The sequence below is a fragment of the Arachis ipaensis genome, chromosome B9, assembly GCF_059453495.1.
Source record: "Arachis ipaensis isolate K30076 ecotype BB chromosome B9, ASM5945349v1, whole genome shotgun sequence".
Taxonomy (NCBI): Eukaryota; Viridiplantae; Streptophyta; class Magnoliopsida; order Fabales; family Fabaceae; genus Arachis; species Arachis ipaensis.
The window spans coordinates 141697177-141708467 of record NC_142444.1 but is presented as its reverse complement, the minus strand read 5'-3'; the positions used below and the strand labels follow the sequence as shown (position 1 = coordinate 141708467).

The window sequence follows — 11291 nt, the reverse complement described above, 5'->3', positions numbered from 1 at the left end:
AAAGCTTTGCTGATGAAGTAAATGGGTTATTGCCCACTTTCATTTTCTCTGACTAGTGCTGAGGCTATTGTCCGATTTTCTACTGCGAGGTATAATATGAGTGCTTCTCCCTCCCGTGGTCGGGTAAGAATGGGTGGTTGCCCCAAGAATTTTTTGAAATCTTGGAAGGCTTACTCGCACTCTACGGTCCATTCAAACCTCCTTCCTTTTCTTAATGTGGCGTTAAAATGGAGAGATCTTATGGCTGACCTGGCTAGAAATCTGGATAGGGCTGCCAGTCTTCCGTTGAGCTGTTGTACCTCTTTAACACAGGTCGGACTTTTCATGTCGAGTATGGCCCGACATTTATCTGGGTTCGCCTCAATTTCTCTTTGCGTTAGCATGAAGCCCAAGAATTTGCCAGCTTCCACCGCAAAGGTGCATTTTGCGGGATTAAGTCGCATACCATGCTTTCTGATGGTGTCGAATACTTTGGAGAGGTCGGGCAACAAGGATTTCTCACTTTGTATTTTTACCAGCATATCGTCTACGTAAACCTCCATTAATTTTCCAATGTGGTCTATAAAGACTTTGTTCATCAATCTTTGGTAGGTAGCTCCCGCATTTTTGAGCCCAAATGGCATGATGATATAGCAGTAATTTACTTTTGGGGTTAGGAACGAGGCCTTTTCTTGGTCGGGTGGATACATCGGCATTTGATTGTATCCTGAATAAGCGTCCATGAAGGAGAGGTACTTGTATCCAGAAGATGCATCCACTAGAGTGTCTATACTTGGGAGTGGGTAGGGATCTTTTGGGCAGGCTTTATTGAGATCAGTGTAGTCAGTGCACATCCGCCATTTTCCATTTGACTTTTTTACCAAGACAACGTTGGCTAGCCATCGTGGGTATTTGACCTCCCTTATGAATCCTGCCTTCAGTAAGGCTTGTACCTGCTCTTCTACAGCTTGGGACTTTTCCAGTCTGAGCTTCCTACGCTTCTGCTGTATTGGTCGAGATCCTGGGTATACCGCCAGTTTGTGGCACATTAGTTTAGGATCTATGCCCGGCATGTCTGCGGCCTTCCATGCAAAGAGGTCGACATTATCCTTTAGGAACTGTATCAAAGACCCCTTTAAGTCTCCCTTTAAGGTTGCCCCGACATTTGTTGTCTTATCCTGGACATCGCTGATTTGGACTTCCCAGTCTCGCCTTGAGGTTGTGGATGAAGTTCCTCGCGAGCTCGAACTCTCCCGAGTTCGATAGTGTTGATTTTCTCTCTTTTAGGGTTGCCTTTAAGGTTCCGACTTTCATTGTAACAGCATTGCGCAATTTTTTGGTCTCCTTTTATCGTGGCGATCCCTTCCAAAGTTGGGAACTTCATGCACAGATGTGGAGTCGAGACCACTGCGGTGAGCTAGTTCAGTGTTGTCCGACCTATTAGGGCATTGTAAGCTGAGCTCACGTCGACTACGATGTAGTCTATGTTTACGATGTAGTCCAAGTGGTTGGATTGGAGTATCTCCCAGTCCGAACAAGCTATTCGGATATGCTCTGAGCTCTTTATCTTGCAAACCGAGTTTGTCGAAGGCGGATTTGAACAAGATATCCGCGGAGCTTCCTTAGTCTACTAGTGTTCTATGGAGATTAGCATTGGCCAATATGATGGTAATGACCATGGGATCATCATGTCCCGGGATAATGCCCGTCACATCTTCTTGGGTAAAGGTAATAGTGGGGAGGTCGGATGACCTCTCTCCTTCCCCTACATGATATACCTCTTTAAGGTGTCTTTTGCGAGATGATTTAGAGATCCATCCTCCTGCGAATCCTCCATTTATCATATGAACATGTCTCTCAGGAGTGTGGGGTGGTCGTTCAGCCCATCCGACCTCTTCGTCCCTTCTTCTCTTTCTTGGTTCACCTGCTTTGTTGGCTAAGTATCGATCTAGTCGCCCTTCTCTTGCCAATTTCTCTATGACATTTTTTAAGTCGAAGCATTCGTTAGTAGGATGTCCGTAAATTCGGTGGTATTCACAGTACTCTGTCCGACTTCTCCCTCCTCTTTTGCTTTTGATTGGACGGGTGGTGGGATCTTCTCAGTGTTGCATATTTCTCGGTAAACATCCACCAGAGACACCCGAAGAGGGGTGTAATTGTGGTATTTTTTAGGCTTCTCTCCAGGTTGATCTTCTTTTTTCTTGGACTCTTTATCCTTGTCTCGAGAGGGGTAGGTGAATCTAGGTTTTGAAGTTTCTCCTAATCGAGAATTCTCCTCCGTGTTAATATACTTTTCTACCCATTCTTGTACCTCGTTCAGAGATATTGGATGCTTTTTTGATATGGAGTGGCTAAAAGGTCCCTCTCGCAGGCCATTGATGAGACCCATGATAGCTGCTTCTGTGGGCAGAGTTTGTATGTCCAGACACGCTTTGTTAAATCTTTCCATGTAGTTGCGAAGACTCTCCCGATCTCCTTGCTTGATCCCTAATAGGCTCGGGACGTGTTTGGCTTTGTCCTTCTGGATGGAGAATCTGGCAAGGAATTTTTTGGCTAAGTCATCAAAACTTATGATGGATCTCGGTGGCAAGCTGTCGAACCACTTTATTGCTATCTTAGTTAAAGTGGTCGGAAAAGCTTTACAGCGGATTGCATCTGAGGCATCTGTGAGGTACATCCTGCTTCTGAAATTACTGAGATGATGGCTTGGATCCGATGTGCATCCAGGATTTTTGTATTTGGCGAATGCTTATCTTCGTTTGGTTGAGATGTATCTTTCGGTGTGAAGTCCGCGTTCTTATGCGGCGTTCTGTTTTCCAAATCAGAGTTGTGGTCGTTGTCAAGGTTATCCGCCATGATGATGGAATGACTTCCAGGTTCCCCGGCAACGGCGCCAATGTTCCGAGGGTTACCTGAAACTGAAGGTCGATTTCGGATGAGATATGCTGTGGTGGTCGGAGCGGTCGCGTCCGACTTGTTGAGCCTGGTGGTGCTACTGATTCTTGTTCACCGGAGGGTGGTGGTACCTGCAAGAGACTCCGATGCTTAAGTTAGCATAGGTTTTTAGCAGGTATCTTGTGTAGAATCAGAGTATGAGTTATACCTGAGTGCTCCAGTGTATTTATAGTAGCAGGGTGTGACCTTTTTATGAGATAAGTTAGTTATCTTATCTTATCTTTGGGTGAAGTCATCTTATCTTTAAGGGGAACCGCCTTTATCTTTCTAGGCTTTGATTGCCTTTAGATTGGGTTGTGTTCCTTCGTTTGGGCTTGCTTTGGGCTCCTATGGTGATTTGGCCAAACTCTTTGAGAAGACGTTGGTGTCGACCCAACTTGAAGAGGTCGGTCACTTGTGTCTTTAGTCTGCCCGGGTCACCTAGCTCGATACAGGGTATGAACACTACCATAAGCATTAAGTATAGTATGATTTTCTAATGTATCCAAGCACTTCTTCCTCTTTATAATCGGTAACTACTATATTTTCATACACTTGTAGTTGTAAGAACTTCAATTTGTTTACTTACTAGGCATTAAACTTATGTGAGGGAATCTTAGAACAATGTTTGAATAACTAGAGTTGATTCCGTATCACCCAAAACTACGGATTCAAATTACGGAATTAGTGATATAATTCTCATGTTAGACTACCTATATTATACTCTAAGTACGGCCTTTTTTCCCAATCCTGCAATAATGCGAAATACTTGTGATAAATTACCCTTTGATGCGCACTAAACTTATAATGCTAAACTTCTAATAACTACACAAAAGCTTGGAACAAGTTCAAACCAAACGATGCAGAATGCTGAAACAATACTTATTTACTTTCGAGTTACATGATGAAACATTTAAAAAAGCTCAACCATCTTCATTCGTTCAAATAATTATATTATAGGGTCCACAAAATTTGACAAAACATACAACTATGAATAATGTAAGCTATGCAACAGACACAGTGAAAATTCTAAAATAAAATTAGAGCAGAGGTATATAATAAAATTTTGGCAACATTACCATACTTAAATCTAACACCGTATCACTAATATAGAGAAACAAAACTTTTGGCAGCCTCGAGTAATGCCGAGAAACTTCTCTAACAACCAGCATAAAACAATTTCCCCTGCTAAGAAAAAATGAAGAACCAACTTATAGGATCAGAATAAATGTATGTGCAAGGGAAAACTAACTAGTGATGAAATTTTGGCTTGTCAGCATTCAACAGCTACAAGAGCTTGCATGTAATGAAATCTAATGTATGTATAAAATAAAATTAACTACAGAAGTAACTTTGGCATGACAACAGTCAACAGCTACAGAAGCATGCAATGAAATCTAAGGTTTGTGGAGACTTAGTAGACTTAGTAAAGCAAGATGCATAAAGAATAAGACGTAAAGGCAAAAAACATTACCTTTTTCAGCGCCTATCGGTTTTTCCAGTGGAGCGCTTTCCAGAAAACAAGTGCTTTGGCTTAAGAGTTGGTATGACTCTATCAACTTCTCCTCATCGAGCTTGCTTGTTTCTCTTCTTGACAGATTTCGTTGCAAGTTTAATCGCCTTGATCTTTTGTGCAGAGTCCTTTAAGCCCTCTCCAGGCACAACTTCATGTGGTGGGCGAGGTACAGACCTGGATCGTGAACGTGACCTACTCAGATGCTGCTTCTTGCCGGGTGTATCACCATCAACATCTATACTCTCTCTACCATCAGGTGATCTGTCCCTCTTCCAACCTCTCCTAGAGACAGACCTACTTCGCATTCTCTGGATTGCCAGACTGGGATCAAGCCCCAGAGAAGACAACTGCCTTCCCATTCTCTCAAATGTGAATTTCTTGTCTTTGTCAAATTTCCTAGGAACAGTTGGCCGGCTCTCTGCATTGCTCTTCTTAATCCTATGCTGTTGGATGAGCAAGCTTTTCTTTTTTCTAATCTCAGCTAAAGCTGCTTGCTGTTCTGGAGTCAACTCAGCTCCATCAGTCTCAAACTTGCCTTTTCCTCTTCTGCCTGTCTTATGCCCTTTCTCTTTCTAACTCTTCAACCCTTTGGAGAATATCAGGATCAATGAAGTCATACACATTGTGACCATCCAAAATTTCTGGCAGTATATCTTCTTTCCATTCATCATTAGCCAAAATGTAATGCTTCCTCAAGTTCATTGAGTATACACCTGCTCCACCATTCGCATTCCCCAGATCCTTCTCGGTTTTTCTCTTTTCCTTTTCAGCTGCTTCTTTCGCTTTAGCTTCCAAAACAGCCTGAGGAATGCATGGTGGCCTTTACCTCCTGGTAAAGCACCCCCAATTGCAAGATACTCAGAACCCACACTTTTCTTGTTCCGGCATCGTATAGTTGCTTCATCATATAATCATCAATTAACCAACAATAACATTATATAACGGTAAAGATGCATGTTAGAATTGATGACAAATTAATTACCTTAGCTACGGAGCTTCCCAGCGGAAGAGAGTTCCGTGATGACAACGAAGTGGGGCTGCGGGAGCTGCGGTGACTGCGGGGGCTCCGGTAGTTGCGGTGGCTGCGGGGGGCTGGGGTGCTAGATTTCTTTGTTCTCTTTTCACTTTTTAGTTTTCGAGAGGAGAGGAGTCAGGAGTGGGATTGGACTGCATTGGGGATTTAGGATTTTAGGGTTCATGATAAACAAAGTAATTTTTTAGTGTATATGAATAATGAAATGTATTTTGGTTTTAATTTTTAAATTGATTTAGATTTAAAATTATAAAAGTAAAATTAATTGAATTTTAATTAAATTAAAGAATTAGGGTTATTTTTGTTCAATACAAAAAAAGATATTTAAGTTTTTTTGTAAAAATTAAATAAAATTTATTTTTATTAAGGTATAAGGGTGATTTAGTAAAATAATTGATATGATATGTATTTAATAAAAAAAATAGTTATTGACGCGGAAAACATATCCATATGTCATGTTTTAATTTGTTTATATTTTTATTGTATTAGTACGTATAAATTTATCGTCGTACCGAAGCAAACACTAAACATAAATATATTATTTTATTATCATATTCAATCTAACCCTTGTTAAAATCCTATTAAACCTATAAATTTTTGAAGATCTAATTATACGAGTTCGGTGAACCTTATTACTATATATAGTGCTATATGAAAAATGTTAGAACCAAATTTTTAGTGAAAAAATGAAAAATTGACTAGTCAGAACACAAATATAAAATAAATGTAAAAAAAAATAATTACCTAAAAAAAATAATTACCTAATATTTTCTCGTCTATATCAACATAAGCTCATTTTATTTAAATTTTCAACCATCATAGCCATCTATATAAGTTGTTCATAGTGATAAAAATACTTATATATGACATTTATATCCATCAAGATCCACACGCCATAATATGACATGATCTTTAATTATTTGAAAACATATACTAGCTAGGACTAGGATTAATTGGACCAAATCATGCATATCTTGCAATATTCATTGTGCTGCTTGTAGTTGTCTCCAAATTGGAAGTGAAAGACCATAAGTAAATATCATGCGCCTCTACACCACCGCCTGTTGTGGTGGCGGATAACCCAACCCTAACCTTCTCCGGCAGCACAGCTTTCAAATCAACCACTTGGGAAACAGTAGTAATCCTACCGTTTTTGTTAGTAACGAAAATACTCAAGGTCTTAAACAAAGAATCATATATTATACTCACTCTAACTAACGATCCACTAACGCGATTCCATTTGACAGTCTTCAACGAAATCAAAGAGTTGACATCATCAATTCCAACATGTGCTGAATCTGGATCCCATTCGTTGGTGTAAGTGTCAAACTCTACACCAACGAATTGGTTAAAAGCGTTGCTGCCATTAACAACACCGAGGAATCTACCACTCGAGTCTCGAGTTGTTGGGAAGTTCGGTGTCTCGTGGCGCAAGAAAGAACGTTGGAATATATTAGGACCAATTGATATTTATTAGACTTATTTAGCATATCTGGATATTTATTATAGGATATTACATTTTTATTTTTTCGATTCCTTTAACATCTATAAATACTCTTTTATATTGTATCAATTTACACAACTTGAATATACACAATCATTTTCTCTACTGCTCTTTTACCCTTTCTAAGATAGTATCAGAGCCATGATATTCTTCTTGAAAAGGATATGTTGTTTTTCTTTTGGTGAAATCACCGTATTTTTTTCACTTTTTCTCTATTCCATTTTCCTTGTATTTTGTCATTTCTTTGATACTTTTTCACTTTACCAACTAGCTTATTCTCTTCGTCTTGTGTCTTTCCGAGTCGAATGATCAAATATTATTGTCATCCGCTACTTATCTATTCTCGTGGAGAAATCATATAGTTTTTGCTCTCTTTCGGCAATTCCGTCTGTGTTTCTTCGTGGCAGTTCCATCTGCGTTCCATCGTGGCAGTTTCGTTTGCGTTTCGTCTACGTTTTTTGTGGCAGTTCTGTTTACATTTCCTTGTGGCAGTTCTGTCTGTATTTTTTTGTGGCAGTTCTGTCTACGCTTCCTTCCAGTAGTTCTGTTTGTGCTTCTTTTCGACAGTTCCGTTTGCACCTGTTCCGTCAGTTTATGCAGTTTTCTTTCTCTCTTTATTTCGTTGTTTTAAATAAGTTTCAAACTTAAATTATCACTTGAGTTTGAGAAAGATGTTAGAATATATTAAGATCAATTAACATTCATTAGAATTATTTAGCATATCTGAATATTTATTATTATAAGATAATATATTATGTCTTTATTATTTCGATTCTTTTATTCCCTATAAATACCATTTTATATTATATTATTTTACACAACTTAAATATACATAATCTTTTTCTCTACCGCTCTCTTACCCTTTCTAACAAAGAAGATGATCTCATCAGCCGGGTTGTAATCACCTTCGGCATCTTCAACAACAAAGGAAAAAGAAGTGACAAAACTAGCATTGTTGCCAATGGCTTTCTCCCAAATAGTCACCGGCGTAGCATACAAAACACGACCGGTGTTTGAAACAGGGTTTTCACTACTTGTTAAAGCCAAAACCCCGTCTCCTAGAATCTTGGAATTGCCTTGGAGAGTTATGCTAGGGCTGTTTTTGGAGAACTTGGTGAAGTTGAAGGAAATTACTTTTGCTGCGTTCACCTTGTTATTACTTGCAAAGGAAGAGAAAGCAAATTACTAGAACAACACAAAATGGTTTTGGGTTTGGATGATTTGAGCAAGAGATAGCCATGGCCTAGGAGATTTTTTTTTTCCTTATTAAATACTTTCAATGAATGATGATAATAACACTAGCTATCACATTGTTATACAGTAACTGGGGAGTGGCATTGTGGGGTTCTGAATTTTGTTTTGAGTTGATGTTTTGGTGCAAAAATAATTGAATGGTGCAATGAAAGAAAGCATGTGTTAATAAGAAATAAATAAAGTTGAAAGAAAGGACGAACAGCTGGCTATATTAATATTCGTAGTACATTACTACATTTTATTTTAGGGCAGTACCTATGCTTATTTTTTTTTAGCACGTGCTGAAGAGACGTGGCTACATGATTAAGTATCCGCACCTTAGCACTGCCCTTTTCTTTATGCTACAGACATTCTGATCATAAAACTATACAATTAGTGTTCATTGTATGTCTAAATTATTATTATTATTATTATTATTATTATTATTTGCAAACTAATTAATGATAAATCAACGAGTTATAATTCAAATGACATAATCTTTCTATATCCACTTAAGAAATCACAAATTTAAATCTTCTTTTTTTTTTTACTTGTTATCTTTTCTCTTTTTTTTCTTTGTGCTCACTGGATGTTCAGCCTGAGATTTCCGTCTAACATGAGTTTGCCATTTATTATCTTGTACACTGTCTCCTTAGGTTATTTTAGCAAATTCGAATCTTCTTTTTTCTCTCGTTATCTTTTCTCTTTTTTTCCTTTGTGTTCACTGAATGTTCAGTCTGGGATTTTCGTCCAACATGAGCTCGTTGTTTATTATCTTGTATGTTGCCTCTTTAGGTTATTTTAGTAGGTATGTAAATAATTATTTTAATTCCTATGAGTCAGGTGATCATTTTAGTAGGTACGTGAATGATTATTTTAATTCTTATGTGGATGATTATTTGATTGGAATGTATTTAGTTAGATGTAATTAAAATATATTGGATGTTCAATTTATTATGTATGCGGATGATTATTTTTATCCTTAAGTAATAATGAGGGTCCTTGTTGACGAACCAGCGGTAGTGAAGAGGATCCGATGGCGACGATGGGACTGGTTGGCGACCAAGCGACAATGTGAAGAAGCAAGAAGGCGACGATGATGTCCGGTGAAAGAGAGAGAGAGTGATGCTGACGAAAGGAGCGTGAAGAAGTTAGGAGACGACAATGATGTCCGGTGAGGGAGAGAGTGATACTAACAAAAAGGAGTTGCTGGTTGATGAAGTTACAGAAGATTTGGAAAAAATCTGATGCTTTAATAAATTAGGATATAATGAATAATTAAATTTTTTGAATTATTAAATAAAATTTTTTGGTTAAGTAATTTGAGTGAAGTATTTTTTTTTTATTTTATTGAACCAAAATTTCAACCCGTTTACTTGTTTCTACTTAGCGGAGCAGGTAAAAATATTATATTCACTAGTGACTCACTCCTCTCGCAGTGCGGGGTTTGTTATTTCGTTTCTTCAATTCACGACCTCATCACCGGGAGATTTATTAGCATTTTAGTATGTAAAATAAATAAATAAAAAAGTGCTAAAATTTCCAGAAACGATATTGATTAAAGTTCAGATTCACATATCATAATAAGGGTAATGCTAGGTAGACAAAAAAATACAGCCAGAATTTGTCTTATTTAGCATTCATTAATTGTCGCAACAATTAATAAATGCTAAATAAGGTAAGTTATCGCTGTTTTTGGCTAATTTTCTTTGGTTACCAAACATTTCCGTCGTAATAATATAAGGCAAGTCCGGAGACAACATAAACGCACAATAGTAAAAATTCACGTGAAGATATAGCCAGAGTTATTTTAAGGCGAATGCAATTCTGGCCATCTTCATGGAAAGTTTCACCGTACGTATATCGATCTATGCATGCGTACGTGGCAAACACGGATCAAGGTCAAAACTACACGACGCTTGCAATATACCCTTCCCTGGCACTCACACCACTGTCAACGGTTACCAATTTCGCGTGCAAGAACCAAGACTGGATGCTGTTTGTTTGCGTATAGTCTCCGGTGGCGCCTGAGAAGCCAACCTTAACCCATTCCGGAAGAACAGTGGTCAAGTCAATTGAATGAGACAATTTAATGATCTCTCCAGAAGTATAGTAAGCAGAAACCGTCAGTTTCTTGGTGTAAGGATTATACTCAACCCTCACCTTCTCCGTCACTCCGTTTCTCCAGTATTTCCACTCCGTCGTTGCCTCCGAAACAATGGAGTTAACGTCGATTCCGATGTGTTTGTAATCTGGATCCTGGTAGCCGTGGTTGGTGAAGGTGTCGAATTCAACGGCAACGATGTTGTTAGTGCGGATCTCGCCGGGGGGGCCGGGGAAGAGGCCGAGGAGGGAGCCGTGGGAGTCGGGAGGGAGGGTAGCGTCATGAGGAGCAATGAAGAAGGCGAGGCCGTCGGCCGGAGGTGTGTTGTAGGGGGCTTTGATTAGGAACTTGAAAACGGTGGTGAGGTTGGCAACCTCGCCGGTGGTTTTGTCCCAGAGGCGGATGGGGGTGGCGTAGGAGAGGCGGCCGACGCTTTGAGGAAGGGGGTTGCCGTTAGCGGGGTTGATCTTGGTGAGTTGGACCTCTTTGTTGCTTGAGAGGCTGGCATCACCTTCGAGCTCGATCTCGTAATCATTCTCGAAATTCTCGAAGGTGACGGCGATCTCGTTTGTTGAGTTAACGGTTTGGATCATGATGATGATGATGATGAGTGGTATGGTTAAGATAGCAAGAAGTGGAATGGGTTTGTTTGGGATACCCATGGCGATGGTGTTGATAAGTGACCGAGTGATATTATTGTTATCAACTTATGATGCTATGGTGTATATCTACTACCATCTTAGGGGTTTATATAGGCGGAACCTAATACTAAAAACGCCAGTTCTCTGGTGGCTTGCTCTTTCGGTGACTAAGGGTCACTTGACCAACCAGTATCTTCTTGATTAGGCAAGAGAACCGACACTAATCAAAGTTGTTGTTAGTTCAAAAAAAAAATATAGGCAGACAATAAAAATACTAAATAATGTGAACAATGGATATATCGGATGTTCATTTTACTAGGTGTGCAGATAGTTATTCTAATATTAAG

At 39.1% G+C, this 11291-nt stretch overlaps 1 protein-coding gene and 1 pseudogene across 1 annotated transcript; both read right to left on the bottom strand.

The window, feature by feature from the left end:
- Positions 1–6425: 6425 nt before the first annotated feature.
- On the bottom strand, positions 6426–9923 carry LOC107615983 (putative bark agglutinin LECRPA3; annotated as a pseudogene).
- Positions 9739–11045, bottom strand: LOC107615984 (mannose/glucose-specific lectin). Its single transcript, XM_021110389.2, has one exon. It carries the CDS (start codon positions 10963–10965, stop codon positions 10108–10110), a length of 858 nt encoding a protein of 285 aa, XP_020966048.2. The 5' UTR covers positions 10966–11045; the 3' UTR covers positions 9739–10107.
- Positions 11046–11291: the final 246 nt, after the last annotated feature.

What these genes read in the sequence shown, in the direction of transcription:
- LOC107615984 (XM_021110389.2), bottom strand. Translation starts at nt 10,965, where the DNA reads ATGGGTATCCCAAACAAACCCATTCCACTTCTTGCTATCTTAACCATA.